The 19,475-nt window shown below is 45.8% G+C and overlaps 1 protein-coding gene and 1 long non-coding RNA gene across 9 annotated transcripts in view; one reads left to right on the top strand and one right to left on the bottom strand.

Moving 5' to 3' along the window:
* Positions 1-19,475, bottom strand: part of PRSS12 (serine protease 12) — a 99,709-nt gene that overhangs the window by 53,649 nt on the left and 26,585 nt on the right. For all 6 annotated transcript variants that reach the window (XM_088792628.1, XM_019744510.3, XM_088792626.1 and 3 more), the window contains 2 exons: positions 8,406-8,512; positions 1,429-2,940 (listed from right to left, as the gene is read on the bottom strand). In XM_088792628.1, coding sequence (XP_088648754.1) covers positions 1,429-2,287 — 859 coding nt within the window. In that variant the 5' untranslated portion in view covers positions 2,288-2,940; positions 8,406-8,512. The remainder of the gene's footprint in view (positions 1-1,428; positions 2,941-8,405; positions 8,513-19,475) is intronic.
* On the top strand, positions 620-8,059 carry LOC109454131 (uncharacterized). Of its 3 annotated transcripts, none has more exons than XR_012498262.2 (3): positions 620-1,294; positions 5,868-6,221; positions 6,396-8,059. It is a non-coding gene; the product is annotated as an uncharacterized LOC109454131 (long non-coding RNA). The 3 variants fall into 3 exon arrangements; XR_016019097.1 differs by lacking the exon at positions 620-1,294 and having other exon boundaries at positions 2,922-6,221; positions 6,396-6,513; positions 7,510-8,059; XR_012498261.2 differs by lacking the exon at positions 620-1,294 and having other exon boundaries at positions 2,922-6,221.

Here is a 19,475-nt window from a genome sequence, read left to right as displayed (position 1 = left end):
CTCCCCTCGTGTGGAATACAACGTTAAAAGTTATGAGTCAGAAAGAGCGCAATAATGCATCACTATAGTGTTCTCACTTTGAATTCCATTTTTTTCTTTCTATAGCTATATATAAAACAGGAAACATGAAACATAATAGTAGGAAAATGAAAAAACGGCGATGTTTACTAAACATGAGCTTTTACTACGAACAGTCTAACAGTAAATGATGAAACAGCGCTAGGGCTCTTTGCTTGATGTCAGCTCAGTTTTTTTACAGCCACATTGGCATTCTGTCCCTGAGACTCAAGTACAGCGATGACTTCATCCTGTAGGGTGAAGGACAATTGATCTGAACCTCCCTATAACTTCCCTTTAGCTCAAAGCGCTAATGCAACTGAAGGCACAGATAAATAAAAACGTCTGGAGGAAAAGACGGCACTGGGAAAGCTAACCTCCAAGTCACCTTCAAAAGCACCCAGTACAGCACATTTCACAGTCCCGAGTCATGAAACCCCTGCCCCACAGCTTGATGGAGAGCTGCCACCAATTTTTTGAAGGAAAACTTAAACTTTGAAGCATAAGGTTTTTCACCCTCAGCTATTAAATTGGGGGGGGGGGGGCTCATATTAAACAAAATCCCAAAACGAAGCACTGTTCAAAGGCAGATTATTCACTTACATTAAATCTAGTAACGTGATGCTTTTATTACCACAAAACTAAAACATTTTACCAACTTTATCTCTTTATCAATTAATCCTGATTTTCCACAAATAGCACACACAGCAAATAATGCCATTCTTGAAGGCTGCGCTTGCCTATTTCAAGTTGGTTCTTCCCTAAATAGCCACTGTTGTATCTCTTTCCCCTTTGTTTTCCTTCACTCACCGGTATTCACCACACTCTGCCACAGAATGTGAACATTATTTTGACAAGTTTTATTTTGGCACAGAAATTTTGCCATCCTTTTTCAAATACAGATCAAAGGTGGAAGTACGGCAAAATTTCTACCACATTTTTCTAAAGCGGGGTCTATGGGGAGGGGGGAAAGTTATTGGTTGTCATACTAGATTTAACGTTTCCCTTTTCTAAACAAGTAATTAGAAACGTTATCTCCTCCTTTGTTTTGTCCCTTTTGTGTAAATACGGTAACACCCTCCTGGCGAGCTGACCTAGAGAACACACATCCACCCGGGCACGCACGCGCGGCGCGCCCACACGGTGTCCAGGCACCCAGAGCGCAGCACCGGGCATAGAAACCATCACCCCTGACGACCTTCACACGCAAAGCACACCTTGGGAAGTTAACGTCAAGGTACCAAAGCACCTGGCTGGTGACATGGTGCTCCCATCACCCTGGGCAACGCAAGCCCACTACCCCTCCCGCTGCAGGCGCGCCCCACGCCCTCTCCAAGGCCGGCAGGCTCCCCGCCTCCCGAGGCCGCTCACCGTGTCCGCAGGCACAGTAGCCCCAGTCCCCGCGGCCGCGAGCGTTCCGGTAGAAGCACCAGGGTCTGCCCGCGCCGTCAGTAATCCGGCAGAAGTTGTGGCGCTGCCCCCGCAGTGGAGCCCAGCCCGCCGGGGGCGACCGCTCCAGGAGGGGTGGCACGTCCGCCCAGCGCAGACACGGGGCGCCGAAGTCCGTCACGTTGACCCAGGGCCCGCCGGCGGGGCAGCCCCCCGGGTGCGGCCGGATCGCTCGCCCGGCGTGGAGGGCAAGCGGGCTCTGCGCACCGGGCGCCGGCGGGGGGCGCGGGGCACGCGCCAGAGGGGACAGGGGCGTCCTCCGCGGCCGCTGCTGGGTGGGAAGGTGGGAAGGAGACTGGGGACTCGGCAGGCGCGGATGGCGGTGGCGGTGGTGGAGGGGGTAACGGAGGACCGGCTCAGAGCTGACCACTTCGGGGAGCAGCCCTAAAATCAGAGCCGCCACGAAGCGGACGGGCGTCATGGTGCCAGAGCAGCGAGGTTTGGTCCATGCTCCCCGCTCCTCCGGTCCTGAAGGAGGAGAGGAGAGGAGGGGCGGGGCGGGGCTCGGCGTCCCTGGAACCCCCCACCCGAGTCCCGCCGCCCCCGCGCGGGCCGCCTCCCCTCCCCGCGCGCCTCTGCTCCCGCCGCTCGCAGCGCTGAGATCTCCAGCTCGGCTCAGCGCCGGCGGGCGGAGAGGGCAGGCGGGGAGCGGAGGGCCGGCGCCCAGGTGGCCCGCGGCCGCACGAGCCGGAACGCCGCCCCCTGGCTGCCGGTGTGGACTCCGCTCGGCCCGCCCGGCCCGCGGTCCTCCCGTCTGGCCGCCCAGACCCTCGGCTGGCATCGCTGCGACTTGTCTGCGCCTGGCGGCCCCAGCCCGACACCAGTCCCCGCAGCCATCGCTCCTTCACTCCCACGCCACGTCTCGTTGCCTCGGTTTTGAAATCTTTAGAAGAAAAGTGTGAATGGATCTAGTTGCAACTAACACACCCCTGACAAGTCCCAGGATAAAAGTTAGCAAAGCCCACGAGGAATGTTTTACTGATCTGCGCTCCTCCGGGACAAGACCACGCTTCACTCTGCTCGTCTCCTGGTGCTTAACACCGGGCCCGACACTGATTCGGCGCCAATAAACATTTGCTGGAATTCAGTCCTGCACCGACCCACCCGGGGAAGGGGCTTGAGCCGCTCGACTTCCTGCCTCCCACTCTCCTCCCGCTGCCCAGGACACCAGTTGTTTCATTATTATCGGGGCTCAGCGAGGCCCTCTTAATACCAAACTTCCTTTCTCATCAGGGAGGCTTCATCCGTCCGGTCTCCATCCTTCCCAAAAGTCCATCCCTCTGGCACCTGCTCGCGTTCTGCCCGGCCAGGGACGAGCTGACTGCGCCCACGCAGTGGCCTCTCCAAAGCGGAGGCCGCCTGGGGCCGCCTGGGGCCGACTGTCGCGCGCTGTTGGCTCACCCTTAGTTCACTAGAGGCCTTGCAACAACTGGCCTACCCCGCCAAGAAAAAAGAAAAGGAAAAAAAAAAGTTGACTTTAGAAATTTTAAGAAAATCACTGGAGCTGTATGTGTCAGGACTTTCAGTTGTTCTTGACTGTGCCACTGAAGTGAAATAGGCAAAAGGAAGGCCACACAAAGGAATATTTCACTGTCTGGCATGATCATGTTGTAAAGTGAGGACAACTACTGTCCCATAATCCACTGCACCCTGAGGAAACTAGAGCATAACTTCAATGTTTACTGTGAAAACCTAGGTTTCAATTAGAAAGTCAATTAATTCCTTACACCTAGTTCAAATAATCTTAGTTTAACTTTTGCAAATCAGCTTATTGCTTTTTCTCTCCTATTAACGAAATATTTGATTTTACTTTGATTCTCTCTGAATGAACATAGTTATTTAAGATATTTTCATTCAAGATGCTCTTGCCCACAACTTTGGGTTTTTACTAACACCAAAAGCATGGTTAACAGTGTGCTTGGGGAAGAGAGAGATAAGACACATGTCTGGGAGAGGCTGGTTTGCTTATTAGGGGTCCACAGAGCGCACCAGTCAGATTCTTGACACAACAAGGTGACAGTTCTAACGGGAGCCACCTTGCCACTCCCTTGCTGGCCAGGGCAGGCTCCTCCGGGACCCTGCCTGCCGGCTCAGCCCCGCTCCCCTGCCTCCCCGCAGGGCTCCTGCACGCACTGCCCTCACACTGCCTGGGGGCTGCAGGCAGACCCAGTTCCCACACACCTAAGCACCTAGGATAGCGGAAATGAGAGAGAAGTGAGGAGAAGACTAGACTGTGGAAACAGTTCCAGAGAGAAGGGCCCTGGGCAGGCTGGCCTCTCCTCCAGCTCTGTGCTAGCTCAGAGGAGCTGGAGGCTTTCTGAGGCCTGCGTACACTGAACCGATTACAAAGTGGAGCTCCCCACACAAAATTCCACATCTGGATTTCATCATCTAAGTTTTAAAACGTACCTTTCTTAGAGGATAAAATGGCAGGTATGTAATTGGACTATGAATTTCGGGGCCTCAATGTGGCTTTTGTCCTCTATTTTACAGGCAAAGTGGGACTTAAACAGACGTGCTGTGTTCCTATTACTCCCCTCCTCTGCGCTGTTCCCCTTCCCTCTTCTTGCGCCCCACCTCACTGCACCTACACAGAAGTTCAGGATTGCCGACTTCCAGGCCCACCTCCATCACGGCACAGTGTGTTTCGCAGGGGGAGGTTACAGGGAGGAACCCTCTCCTGCCTGCCTCGGGCACTGCCTAGCCGCAGCACTCCCCCAGACTCTCAGACCCTCCCTCACAGACGTCAGAGCCAAAGACAGGGGGGAGGGGCCAACTCCATCTCGTTCCAACTGCAAGAACTGTCACGGATGATTCCATCCTTCTTCCAATCCCTCAGCAGCAGCAAAGGAGCAAGGAGAGGGAAGTGAGAAACGAAGGCCATCCTGCAGGGCTTCCAGCACATAGGCAGAGAGCCCAGGGGGCCCCATAGCCCTTCCTGTCACCTGGACCACCTCCAGCTCTGTCAAGCAGCCTTGCTGATTTGGTGCCTACTCGCTCACTCAGCCTCCGGGCTGAAAGCTAGGAAGTGCTGAGGGGAGTCTCCCTGCCACATGGCAGCAGGGAAGGGGGGCAGGCTTGGAGTGGTCATGGGGTACACACACATCAGCTTATCTGTACTTTCATATGAAAATTTGCTTGTATGGTGGTTTGGGGGATCAGTTTACTTCACATCCATTGGGCTGAATGACTCTTGTGTAGTTTGATTTGGAAATATAACCAATATGCGTATTATTTTTATAGAGTTCCCAAAACCAACACACAAAATAACTTTTGGGAAAGTTCCATTTGCGATTTGGGTACTGCCTGTATTTGGAAAGGCTAAGAGCTTTTAAACACATGGCAGAAAAGCAGTATTTACTTGTACAATTCCAAGTGCAGAAAAATTATTAAAAGGGGCATGGTTCTTTCACATAAAGGGGAAAGATCTAATCGTCTAAAGGGTCTGTCTAGGGACAGTAGGAGATTTGAAATAAAACATTATCAGTCCGCTGGGGGGGGAGGGATACAATAAAAGAACATACATGGTATGATCAAATGATATGGTGAATGTTTAAAAAGAAAAATATATTACAGTAAATGACACATTGCCATTAATCCCCTTCAAAATACTCTCCCTCACTTCGAACACACCTATCCCATCGTTCTTGCCACTTTCTGAAGCAGTTCTGGAAGTCCTCTTTTGTGAGTGTCTTTAGTTGTGCTGTTGTAGCTGCCTCGATGTCCTGAATCAATTCAAAACGTTTACCTTTCATGGTCATTTTGACTTTGGGGAAGAGCCAGAAGTCGCACGGTGCCAGAGCCAGTGAATAAGGCGGATGAGGACACACCGTAATGTTTTTATTGGACAGAAATTGCCGTACCAGAACCAATGGGTGACACAGAGTGTTGTCATGGTGAGGGATGAAGTAAAGACATTTTTTTCTTGAACTTTTAGCTAAACATCTTCGGCCTTGGAATCAAGCTGGCGCTCAGTCTGGCTCAGCGCTTACTCGCTGTGGGATCTTAGGCAGGTCCCCTTACTTCTCTGAGCCAAAGGCTCGGCATCTGTGGAAAAGGGACAGTAATCGCCCTTGCATGAGAGCTCTCTGAGAGGGGTAACGGAGGTAATGCAAAGAAACTGTTGACGGCACTGGAGAGGTGCCAGCTGTGGTGGGAGAAGAGCCCCGGGCTGCCTCTGAATTTTCAACCCCGCCCACTAAGTCCCTGTGAAAACCTGCGTGGAGGAAGCCGACCTGTGAGGACCCTCCTGCCAGGGGTTGCCTCCTGCCACACCTAGCTTTCCCTCCCAGGCCTGTAGCAAGTGTGAGGTGGTTTGGCTCTGCTCAGTGAGTGACTGTCCTCTCTCTTCCCCTCAATAGGTTTGGTCCATGAAAGCCAATGAAATGCCAACTGGTATTTGGAGTTAAACACGTCTCCTGAGGAGTCTGCTTAAGTGTGATGAGTGGTTTTCAGATCGCTCGGCGGCAGGTGGGCCGTGGCCACAGGCGGGGACACTCACACAGAAAAGAAAGCAGGCTGGCAGCCACAAATTAGCGGGAGAGGACTGAGAGCCCAGCTCGCGGGCCAGCACACGACTCCCATCCAGAACTTCCTGGCGCGCGGGCTTCAGCGGGGCTTGGAAACTGGTGGTGGTGGGAGACAACATGCCCATCTCTACAAAACCCAATTGTTGGCAAAATCTTCCCTTCTACCAAGTCAGCAGGTGTCTCCAGGTAGAAACTTACTTCCTCTACTGTGATTCTGGTTCTACCCTCCTGATCACTTCACGTGGATTCTGAATCCAGCAGACCTGGGTTCAAATCCCTGTGAAACTATGATTAGCTTCTTGGCTTCCAGGGGGCACTAACAACACCTTTCTCCCCCCACTTCTCTCTGCCCACCTTCAGGGCAGAGATGAGCTGATGGCAGGGGGCAGACACTGACAGTAATTGGTCCCCACCACTCGAGTCGCTTCGCAGTCTCATCGTCAGGTGACACATCCGGAAGTCTGCATGAGCATCCATGGTTAGTGCCCCATTTCCCCCCTTTTCTTAGTGTCTCCTCACTTCATCACTGGAACCTTCAGGACCATAAAGGTGGGTCTGGGTATGGGTTGAGGTTGGAAAGGGGGAAAAACACTGTTAGGCCGTTTGTTGGGCCTTCTGCTAGGGAAAAACTCTGGGGTTTGGGATCAAAGGCCCCACTGACTGTAAAAGTCTGCATTTACCTGCATGTAGCCTCTAGGCATAAACGTCTGCTGGGGAAGTCACTGCCTGAGGATAGGGCGGTGGGGCCTGTGGGGGGCAGTGCAGGTAGGACTTGGGGCTCCTGGCTCCCCAGGCATCCATCTATCCCTGCTAACCTGTCTAAATAATGTCTGCCAGTCTGTAATAAGGAGATAACAGTGGTACTTCACAAAGTTGTAACAAAGTAGAAGCAGTATGTTAAGTGCTACACACCCAACAAATGGTTATCATTTAAGTATGCAAAGACAATTATCAGGACTTTTATTCTTTTCTTGACTAAATAGTTTAGGTTGGTGCAAAAGTAATTGAGGTCTTTGCAATTATTTTTAACCTTTTAAACCGCAATTACTTTTGCACTAACCTAATACCATCATTCCTTCCACCATTTCTTATTTTCATGCCTTAGGCTGGAATCCTTCTCTGGTTAAACCCAAGTGAGGCAATATCCTCATTAAACTGTAGCTTATAGAATTACAAAAATACCTCAGGTATTATTTGCCCATTGCAGATTTCAATGGGAAAAAAAATGCTGCCCTTGTTTCAATACCATCCTATGATTGCATTAGCTTTTTCACAGCCACACACATTTGTCTCTTATACAATAAACTCGTCAGCCTGACAAAATTCTCCACATCCTTCACAGCACCGTTCAAACTGTGAAATCTTCTCTAACCAAATTCTGCTTTTGAAATATGTTAGCCTGGCGTGCTGTGCCCAGAATTTCCACACTCACAATCACACTGTTCCACACTTGTCTTCATTATAAACTCCTCAGTGGAAAGAATTATATGTTCCAGAGTGACTGGCCCTCAGCTGGCAGCCAAGAGACAATGGAAGATTATTCAGCACTAAAAAGAATTACTCAGCATGAAAAGACGTGAAGTGACCTTAAATGCTTATTATTATGAAAGAAGCCAGTCTGAAAAGACTACGTACTGTACTCATATGGCTCCAACTAAATGACATTCTGGAAAAGGCGAGACTGTGAAGAAGTAAAAAGACCAGCGGTTAACAGGTCGGCAGGGGGGGTGAACGGGGGAGCCTCTGCAGAGGGTTTGCGATGAAAACATGTCACTATACAGTTGTGCAAACCCCCAGAGCGTACGACACGCAGCGTGAACCCTGACGTGAACTGTGGACTCGGGTGATGATGACGCGGTGTGGGTCATCGATGTAACGATGTCCCATTTGGGGGGTGACAGTGAAGGAGGCTGTGTGTATGCAGGGGCAGGCTGTGTAGGGGAATCTGTGTGCCTTCCCCTCAATTTTACGGTAAACTCTAAAAACAAGCCTTCATTAAAAAAACGCTAGCCAATAAACAGTCATTGAACAATGAGCTCTTCAAATACAACGCCAATGAGCGTTCACCACTTTTCCTTAGATGTAGCGTAGTGTCTACAGAGGCGCTCACCACGAGCACCCAGCAAGGTGCACAGGCCGTCCACATATATTTCACTTGGTACACAATCATTTTACAAATTGAATTTCATGCATTATTTAAAAAGCAACAGCTCATTCATGAAATTATGGGTTGCCAGCTTCCCCGGTGTATCTGTTAGAGAGCTTCTGGCTGCTCATGTCAAATGCCTTCGGATACAATATCTTAAAGGACGACATGGCCTCCTACAGTGGAAGCAGCGGCTCTCCAGGGGGTGACTGCGCTGTGCCTACCTGTGCCATTGAGCCCCCGGCTCCCCATCTGTCCGCTTGGCCATCTCAGTGTTGCCTTCATCCTCAGACTCCAGCAAATACGAAGACATTCTGTCTAGACAGAGCCCCTGTTCAGAAGAAGAAAAGACACTCGTTCTTTCCGTGCTCTTTCTGTGCCTCTCTTTTAGGGGAACAGGCATCCTTCCCGGAAGCTTCCTAGGAGATTTTCCCTCACACCTTGTTGGCCATTACTGGTTCCCATGCCTGTTCCAGAAACAATCACTGGGGAAGGACAGACATAGTATATGGTTAGCTTGGACTGGTTATCTAGAGAGCACCAAAAGCTTGGGAAGACACTGATCTATGTATACTACCCCTTGAAAAATCAAAAGATCTGGCAATACTGCACCCCAAATTCTTGCATGGCAACAAATGTCTATAGCCGCTCCCACCCTCAGACCTGGGAACCGTCCTCAGCTCACCCCGGGCATGACCTGTCTGACTTGTAAGCATGTGAGTTTACGACACCTGGTTTATACATTTTTATCTGGCAGGAATTTTATGCTAAATTATGACGCTTCCTGGGTATTCCAGCGTATGGATTCTGGAGACTAATGATGCATGGGTAATTGTGTCAGTATCTATAGTGACATAACAAATTTTGTCCCACAACTCAGGGGCCTAAAACAAGTGTCTTATCTCCTGCAGTTTCTAAGAGTCAGGAATCTGGGAGTGGCGTAGCCGGGTGGTTTGAGCACAGGCCTCTCTTGAGGGTGCAGCCGTCTGAAGGCCTGACTGGGCTAGAGGAGCTGCTCCAGCCTCACTCAGGGGGCAGCTGGCTGGAGGCCTCAGGTCCTCACCACATGGACTTCTCCAGAGGACCGCTCACTACGGGGCACTGGTGTCCCCCAGTGCCAGTGGGTGGTCCAGGAGAGTGCCCAAGACCGGAGCGTCAAAGACTTCCATCACCTGATGTCAGCAGTAACGCAGCAACACTCGTGCAACATTCTGTAGGAGGGGGCTACACGGGGTGGGGTCACTGGGGACCATCTTTCAGGCTGGCTACCATAGGGATGTCCTGCAAACTTACTCTATAACAGAGAATTTACACACATACTTATGTGCAGTGTGGCTACATGTATTTCCCAAATGCTCAATGTCCTGGGAGTACATTGTCAATTCAACAGTTATTTTCCATGAACCTCAGGGTCATCGGTAAGCAAATCTGTCTTAATTTCCCCACATCTACATCTCTCACTCTATGTATGAGCAGACTGAGGCTTGCTCTTTGTCTGGTTGCAAGAAAACAATTGATTTTACCAACGAATTCAGCTTCAGACCTCCCAGTATAAGTCTCCAAAGTGTCCCGGCTGTCCGATAAGACTTAATGTGTCAACCGTGGGGAGTTAACATCTGAACAGGGACAAAGAATGCATGGAATGGACAAAGGGATTCTGGGACTCCAGGCACCCCTGAACTGGGCCCAAGGGAGCAGGAATGTGGACAGGGAACGCCTCCTGAGAAGTTATCACTTGGATGTAAGGCTGTCCATGTCAGAATACTGCTAAACACAAAGGAACATAAAGCAAAACAAAAATAGCCACAGTTTACTTTGAGGAGGCGATTACAAACCTTTTCAGTTTAATTGTATTCACTATGTGTAAAACTAACAACTCCCAGTATTTTGTAACGCAACAGAGTTTCTTGTCCAAGAAATTAAGCTACTGCTTAATTTACTGCTGCTTTCCCACTCATCCTCACCCAAACAAAACCCCTCAAAGCATCCAAAAGGCTTATATTTATGCATAATACTGCTGTAACAACTAGAAACAAAATTTTCCGGTACGGTTGAAATCAGAAAGCATTTCTTTTTCTCCGCTCCCCTCCATGAAACAGCTACATTGTGAAGGACATACGGCCTCATTTTGGGACTGAAAGATCGATACAGTTTTGAAACAGAGACTCATTGGCAGTATTTATACCTGAATTGTGTAACAAACTCAGGGCATTGAAAATATGACATTACTCTAGGCTAGTCTTTGTTTTCCGAAGGCTTAGAAACCCCTACCCAGTGTAAAAAGGCTCTGTATGTGACCAAAAGTTCTCTGCTATCAAATGGTCATCAGAAAGATGAACTATGGTCAGTCAGTCAGCAGGAAAGCAACACTTGGCATGTAGGGCCAGTTACACAGGAGCTTACAGCTAGTCTGAGCAAAGGAAGCTTTTTATGGAAGATGCTGGGTTTCATCTAAGAGTCTGAAATAAGAAACACTAACTAGTAAGGTTGTGTTCTGTGGAGGAAGACGGCCTGTTAATGCAATGCATATGTCTTGTGGAATGCTTATCTTCAGAAATATTTCAGGTACATTTCAAAAAAATCAACAACAACATTGAATGACATTAACCTTTGGAATTTAACTAGCTCTACAGGACACATAATGATTAAAGCAGAAGGAATGAACCTGTGAAGAAATAGATCACTTGAAGAGTTTAAAATGTTTAAACTCTGAAAATCAACACAAAAACCTGAAAGTGACATCAGGTTTAAGAAGATAAACAACACCTTGATTTTCAGTTTTGATTGTGATCCATTAATAGTCCGAAAGCTATGACTTTATACTTCACAATTTTCTATAAATATCCATCCTTATTCCTTCGGATCTGTCTGCCTGTTGAACACTAGCTCATATTCAAAGCTTAGTTTAGCAGCACAAAACTTACAGGCAAGGGAAGAGTCAAAGTAACTGTCCTGACAACTTAGGTTAAATAAGAGATGAAAGCAACTGAACCCTCATTATGTCCAAGCTCCTGCACTAATCACATTATCAACCATTCATTGAATGCACATTTATTAATCCTTCCCAAACTTTGTAATATAGGCATTATTATCCCACTGAAGAAAGAAAAGAACACTGAGGTTCAGAGAGTTGAATGACCTCACGTAAATCTACACAGGCAGTATGTGCCTACGGGGACCCCTGAGGCAGACCCTGAGCCTCCACATTACACTACAGAAATACGTTTCCCTTTCAGCTGAATTACCTATCTTTTCTCTCTCCTTCATAGCCCCCACCACCATCTGAAAGGATCTTTTCCTTCTTCCACGTCATTGTCTCACTCCACACGCCTCTAAAGAAGGTGAGCGCCACTAGGGCGGCGACCTTGTTGTTTCTGTTCTCCACAGAATCCCTGGTGCTCGGCACGGCACCCACGATGCTCTGCAAACATCTCCTGAAGGAACAAATGAATGGATCAATGTCTTCATCTTCTTCTCCACCTGCTAAAATCTTACCAATCATTTAAGGTCCATTTCCTCCCTATAAATATCCTTCCAGAGGACTCTAGCCCAGTGTTGATTAGAACAACAGCCCTCGTTTTTAACAGTACTAAACTATGCCCTAGAATTACTTGCCATTTTGCACTAAGCTTCGATGGCTAGTCAACTCTGACCCAAATGATGCCCTTGGTCTAGGTGGGAACCAACCACATATGACCCCAGTCGATCCTCAGAGCGACTGGCAGTGAGTATGCGTCCCGTAAGGTATCAGCCCTGGGCCCTGGAGAGTGCCACCAGCCTGCTCCAGGCAATGAAGCTTGGAAAGGGACTGTCCTAACAGCCCGGCCAGGACAGTGAGGAAGCCCATCCAGTCCCATTCCAGTCTTGGCTATGAACAGGCACTGCTCCAGGTAGGCCGCATGTGCACAGGTAAGGCTCGGAACACCCTGTACTCCATGTCCCTCCCTCCAAGCACCCTCTGTCCTCTCCAGAAGTGTGCATCCTGAGTTGGGGCGAGGGCCTGCGGTCCTGTCTGCTGCTTTCCAGCTACTGGTCCCAGGAGGTGGCCTCTGCAGGACAACCGCTGTGTGACACACTCTCCTCCCTACTGTTTCCGCCTGGCCGACAATCCCCGCATGGGCTGTACCAGGCTCAGTGTTTGCAAGCAGTTAATTTCGTAAATCCCTCTGTGCCACAATGAAAGCGCCCCGGGCATCTTCTCCATCTCCCAGTCTGAGCTGCAGCTTTTTAAGACACCCACCCTCTTTGGTGTGTCACCCAAAGGAATGAGGGAAGAGGTGAAAATTCCAGGAGGGGGAAGAGGTGAAGGCAGAGGGCAGGTTGGGACAGGTGCCTCCGATGAGCAGCGGGGGTGGGCAGCTCAGACTCTTCTGCGTGTGTGGCCAACAACTTTCTCTCTGGCTTGGCCTTCCCGAACTTGATAAACACTTGGCAGGAGCGTGTCGTTTGGGGGAAAATCAAGTTACCCACTTGCTGCTTTTGCTCTTCTGGTGATTTCTAAACATCTAGCCCCAGACTATTCTCCCCTCGTGGTTTCAGCCATCCCCCGCCCCCCACTCCGAATGCTCCGTCTCTTCCCATGCCCATGTCAGGGTGTTTCCGACACGGCTTCCTCAGCCTGAAATTGTCCCTGCCCTGCCCCGTTGGTTTTCCTCTTTCAACTACATCCTCTATCATTTTAAAAATCCCTCCTTTGAAATCTGTTGCTTGTATAATGGACATACCAGCTCCGAAATTTTCACCTCAGGAAGGGAATAAAGAGAAAAGAGGAGGAAGAAAGAGAAAAGCAGCTTTGGATCTGTTTCCCATCTTCCTCTCTGGGACCGAAGGAAAGACAGAAACCAGGCCCCCGCTTCTACGAAACACCCTCCCACCTTGGGGGCGCCCTCATCTCCCTTGACGCACTGGATCTTTAATTGTCCCTCTAAAGCCATTAGGCTGTTAAGAAAATAGGTTGCCTTTTATTTACGTTCTATTCCACTGTTACCATCACCAATATTTATCATAACAAAGAAAAACAACTAAATTGCCTATGTTCTTTGTTATTTAACCTCCTTTAATCTTTAATCCAGTCATGACATGTTTGCTCTCATTAAAATAGGTTGGTATAAAATATGAACATTAAGAAAACTATCGTGTCTTTAAGTAAGGCATGCAGTAGATATTTTAACATAAGTAGAAGAGAAATATAAGGGTTTCTATGAAAATTATTTATAAGAATACAACTTTTTACGGAAACTTAAAATGAAATTTAAAATTTCACCTTTCTGAGTGAAACAAAACCAGTTTGAGATTTAAATAATAAAGTACCGATAAAGTATCGATGCAACTGTGAGATTTTTATCTCAACTTTTCTAGAAAGTATGAAACAATGCAGCTGCATTTTTACTGCAGTGCTGTTACACCACTTGGTCTGCTGAAATTCCAATCAAGAAGAAGTCTTTTGTTTCTGGACAAAATGAGCTCTGCAGAACAGCACTGGATTTCTTCAAGCTACTGAGGGCGGCTCATTGCTCGAGAGATTTAGGTTACTAGTGAGGTTTAGTTCACGTGATAATGAGGGCAGAAGGGAAATTTTCAAAAACCATTTGGGTTTTACATAGAAGATGTGAACTTAGCTGGAAAGCGGCAGACAGACATCAACAGGCAAGAGCGAGTGCCGGCACAGGCGAGCTCATTCAACCCAGAGCGCCAGCACCGGACTGTGAAGCTCTCCCAGCACTTACAAAGGTGTCAAATAAAAGGTAGGGAATGGCCTATTTTTTACACAAATACTGACTATAATAAATACATAGATAAATTCTGGGAGAGAAATCGCACACGCACTATTCTGACTAGTGGCTTAAAAGTCTGCTTTCTGTTTTTTGTGCCATTTGGATAATAACCAGTGCCCATCATTTGATTGATGCCTGGCAGTGCTCATTGAATTTAAGGAGCTATCTCAGTTAATCAAGCCAGCAACTCTTGCGAGATAGAGACTTTCCATAAAGATCCTGAGGTTTGGAGCGGTGAAGTGGTGGGCAGCCATCACGCAGTGAGGAAGGCACGAGACTGCTGGTGACTTTCAGACAGACAGATGTGTGTGGTCCTTTTTAACTCGCCAACGAAAACTAAACCGAAGCAGAAGTGCGAGAGCACTCAAGTTTAAAAAACCCTAAACAAAGCCAGTGGATTTCAGAGTCTGGCCTTTCTCTGGTGATGAAATATAACTGCACTTGTGAGACTCTCAGAAGAACGGAGACACTCGCAGAGAAAATATGCAAACCATGATAATCCTTTAGACTGTTGTTCTTATAAAAGATAGCCATCTCTTTCAGACAGCTACAACTTAATCACGACTTACACATTCTTTTTAAAATACAGACTGAGTTCATTTCAAGTTTCAAAATGTGTTATTCGGCACAGAAATAGAGTAACAGTTGTCAGCACCAAATTAAGGGCTCCCCTCAGCTGCTTTTCCTTGACTGCCCGCGTGTCAGGACCCAGGGGCCTTAAGGCCTCTGAATAAGATGCTGCATCCTCAACCTGAAGGATTCGGTGGGAAAGAACTTCTAAACCTGATGTTTCCATTTCAATTATTCAATTCAATTGATGTTTCAACCAGGTGGCTTTCTACTGAATGAATGTTTATAGATACGTTAGTTCTTCCTCAGTGACTTGTTTGTACTTTATTCTAGAATGTATCCCATGCCTACAGTTATTTGCTTACCCCTCACTCCCACCCTGAACTGTGAGCCACTGGGGTGCAGAGGCTGTGATCCCTCTTTGTGTGCCTAGGACCCTGACAATGTCTAGTAACGAGCAGGCGTTTACAATTTTCCTCTTTAACATACGTATACAGAACGCTTTCTCAACCTCAGGACTACTGACATTTGGGGCCAGAGAGTTCTTTATTATTGATGGGGGGCTGTCCTTACATGGAAGGATACATAACAGCGCCCCTGACATCTACCCACTCAGAACATCTCCAGACTTTGCCAAATGTCCCCTGGGGGGCAAAAGCATCCTTGGTTGAAAACCGATGACACAGAATACACACACGCGAACATAAAAACATGATGCTTCTAATGTATTCATTTACACTCACGCACCTCTTAACAACAGGAGTATGTTCTGAGAAATGCATCGTTAGGTGGTTTGCTCATTACAGTGCGGCCGTGATGCAGAGGACTTGTACCTGGGCGCACAGCCTACCATACGCTTAGGCGATATGGTTTACCACGGCCACATATGTGCCGTCGCTGCCTGAAATATCTATACGAAGCACATGACTGCATTCTAAATAATTTCTTTGAATCGGTAACAAGTACACGGATTAAAAAATCAAATGGATAGAGTGAAAGGTAAATCTCTCTCCCTTTCCCTTCTTCCAACCAGTTCCTTACTTAGAGAGGAAGGTACTCTCATACAGACACCACTTACGAGGGCTGTAAATTGGTAGAACTTTCTTGTAGGACAATATAGCAACATCCATTAAAACTGTACATGTGCATAACCGTGTTGTTATTGTCTGAGAGTCTGTCCTCCTCAAGGTTGTATGTTGAAGTCCAACCCCCAAAGTTGATGGGATTAGCAGGTGGGGCCTTTGAGAAGTGACAGGTTGGGAGGGCTCATAAATGGGGTCGGTGCCCTCACCAAAGAGACCCCACTGATCCGTAACGCCGTCCAGCAGGTGAGGAAACCACAGAAAGTCTGCAGAGGAGAAGCTTCTATCCAGAAGAGCGCTCACCTGACCATGCAGCAGCCTGACCTCAGACGTGCAGCCCCTAGACCTGGGAGCAGTAACTGTCTGCTGTTCATAAGGCCCCCTCCAACCCCCCCAAGTCTGTGTAGCCGAATGCACTAAGACACGTTCTTATTCTTAGGGTTTTCAAAACATACCTAACTGTCCTTGAGAGACAGAGAATAAAACGGGTAATGAAAACATTAAAGTCCACTGATTGACACACGTTTCAATCCCCTCATTCAATAAAGATTTTATGAAACCTTCTAAGAAATAGCAAAATGATGGAAAACATGATCCTCTACTTTATCCCCAAACCACTCTGACAGATATACGGATGATTAGTGAAATGGCTAAGAAGTCAGCAACAGTGAGACAGAGTAGAAACAAAGTGCTTGTACAATCCCCCCAAAGGACAACCCACCACTAAATAATTAAGGTTTGACTATGCAGTAAATGTAAGTTATGCCTAACCAATCCCTTCTGCTCAGCTCTCATTGTATCACATGAAGTGGATTGCACAGAGGAAGTCTTTCCACAACGGGTTCACAGGAGAGGGTGTGCTGGAGTTTCAATGGGAAAACAAACACTAACTGAATTAAATGGTCTAAATACAGAGAGGCGAGAAGAAAGATAATTAGAAAAACACTAAATGGTTGGTCAGCACTGAAGGCTGTAATACCTCTTCAGGTTCTATGTTATCTTTATTTCTATAAACAAATCAAATAGATCAACTACATCCACAGAAGACATTTTACAATCATACAAGTGTCTCTAAATAGCAACTGAAGTGAAATAAATCAAAGCTTTTTGCCTCACAGACTCACAACCCACAATTTTCTTAATGAGCAGAGCTGCCTACTGGGTCTTTACAGCTAGTTCCCACTTTCAATCTCTGAAGACATGAAATGTGTATTGTTAGCCCAGTAACAATACATTTTCTAAATACATTTCCCCACTACATGTTCTAAAGTTTTTACTTTAAATATATCCAAAATATTTTTTCATGTGTGTGTGTGTGTGTGTGTGTGTGTGTCTGTCAGGAGGTATGACTGTCCAGCAACAGAATAGGAAGTTGAAAAAGTTACCCTAACTTCTAAGATCTATTTATTTCCTTTAGCATAGGACAGTTTACATTCAAGATCCCAAAGTTTATGAGAAGAAATCAACATTGTCTTCTTGATGTTACTTTTTATATCTAGATTCATGTATTTTATGTTTAAATGAAATTACCAATTTAGATAAAATTTATTTTATAGATATCATAGTGTTCTTAAAATATTTTGTCTTCTCCTCAAGCTGTTACATACTTTATGATTTTTAGTTATTTAAAAATAGGACCCCTTAAAGTGTTATATACCTTTGGAATGTAATCAATTACTTCCAAATTATGAGCAGCAACAGGATTATTGACAATTTGGGGGTGGTTTCTTGTGTGTTAATGGTCAACAGATACAAAGTTACTCATTGCTGTATTACTTACTCGATAAGAAAGTGGAAGTAACCTAACTAGTGGTAAAAGTTAAGTAAATACAACACATTTCCTTGGAGGGGTATTTTATGAACCTGAAACTGTTCTTATGAAGTTAGGCCATTATCATGTTGACCATGAAATGGAATCACAGGATCGTATGGTAATTCTGTTTTTAATTTTTGGGGAACTGCCGTACTGTTTTCCATTGCAGCTGTACCATTTATACACCAGCTGTGTGCAAGTGTTCCAATTTCTCCACACACTCATCATTTATTTTTTTGTTTTTCTGATACTGACCATCCTAATGGATGAGAAGTGCTAGAACTATGGTTTTCATTTGCATTTCCCTGATGATTAGTGATGTCGAGCATCTTTGCATATACCTGTTGACCATCTGTATGTCTTCTTTGGGGAAAAAAATGTCTATTCAGATCCTCTACCCATTTTTAAATTGGATTGTTTGCTTTATCCTCTTGAGTTGTATGAGTTACACAAACACACACACACACACATATATTTTAACATCCAAATATATAAATATATATTATATATATAAATATATTTGGATATTAAACCCGTATCACATATATAATTTGCAAATATTTTCTCCTATTCAGTAGGTTGCCTTGCATTTTGTTGATGACTTCCTTTTTCTGTGCAGCTGTTCTTTAGTATGATGGAGTCCTACTTATTTATTCTTGATTTTGTTTCCTTTGCTTTTTGTGTCAGATTTAAAAGATCATCGTCAAACCCCATGTTAAGGAGCTTACTGCCTATGTTTTCTTCTAAGGGTTTTTTGGTTTCAGGTCTTACATTCAAGTCTTTAATCCATTTTAATTTTTCTATGTGGTATAATATAGGGGTCCAGTTTTCCCAGCACCGTTTATTGAAGAGACTCTCCTTTCCCTGTTGTATGTTCTTGACTCTTCTGTCATAACTTAATTTACCATATATGCATGTGTTTATTTCTGGGCTTTCTATTCTGTTCCAGCGATTGATGTGTCTGCTTTTATGTCAGTACCATACTGTTTTAAATACTGTAGCTTTGTAATATATTTTGCAATCAGGGAGGTGATGCTTCCAGCTTTGTTCCTCTTTCTCAAGATTGCTTTTGTGATTTGGGTCTTTTGTTTTTTGTGTTTTTTTTTGTTTTTGTTTTTGTTTTTTTTTGTGGTTCCATATAAATTTTTGGATTGTGTGATATAGTTCTGTGAAAAATGCCATTGGAAATTTGACAGGGATTGCATTGAATCTGTAGATTGCATTGCATGGTATGAACATGTTAACAAAATTGATTGTTCCATGAGCATGGGACATCTTTCCATTTGTGTCTTCTTCAATTTCTTTCATTAATGTCTTGTAGGTTTCAATATATAGGTCTTCCACCTCCTTGGTTAAATTTATTCCTAGGTAGTTTATTCTTTTTGAAGCAATGTAAATGGGATTATTTTATCTCTCTTTCTGGTCAGTTCATTTTTAGTGTACAGAAACACATCAGATCTTTGTGTACTGATTTTGTTGCCTCCAACTTGACTGAGTGCATTTATTAGTTCTAGCAGTTCTTTGATGGAGTCTTTAGGATTTTCTATACATAATATAATACCATATGCAAATAGTGACAGTTTTACTTCTTCCTTTCCAACTTGGATTTTATTTTTTCTTGCCTGATTGCTCTGGCTAAAACTTCCACTGCCATATTGAATTAAAGTGGTAAGAGTGGGCTTCCTTGTCTTGTTCTTGATTTTAGAGTGAAAGCTTTTAGCTTTCACCAATGAGCATGCTGTTAGCTGTGGGCTTGTCACATACGTGGCCTTTATTATGCTGAAGTACATTCCCTCTATACCCACATTGTTGAGAGCTTTTATCATAAATGAATGTTGGATTTTGTCAAATGCTTTTTCTGCATCTATTTGGGTGATCATATGATTTTTATCCTTCATTTCGTTAATGTGGTGCATTACACTGACAGATTTATGGGTATTAAACCTGCTTTCCATCCCAGGAATGAATCCCACTTGATCATGATGTAGAATCCTTTTACTGTATTGTTGGATTTGGTTTGCTAATCTTTTTTGAGGATTTTTCATCTATGTTCAA

Source organism: Rhinolophus sinicus, chromosome 15 (genome assembly GCF_057876585.1).
Source record: "Rhinolophus sinicus isolate RSI-liver-muscle chromosome 15, RSI-T2T, whole genome shotgun sequence".
Lineage (NCBI taxonomy): Eukaryota > Metazoa > Chordata > Mammalia > Chiroptera > Rhinolophidae > Rhinolophus > Rhinolophus sinicus.
The sequence above is the reverse complement of the archived record's forward strand: the minus strand, read 5'-3'. Positions and strand labels throughout refer to the sequence as shown.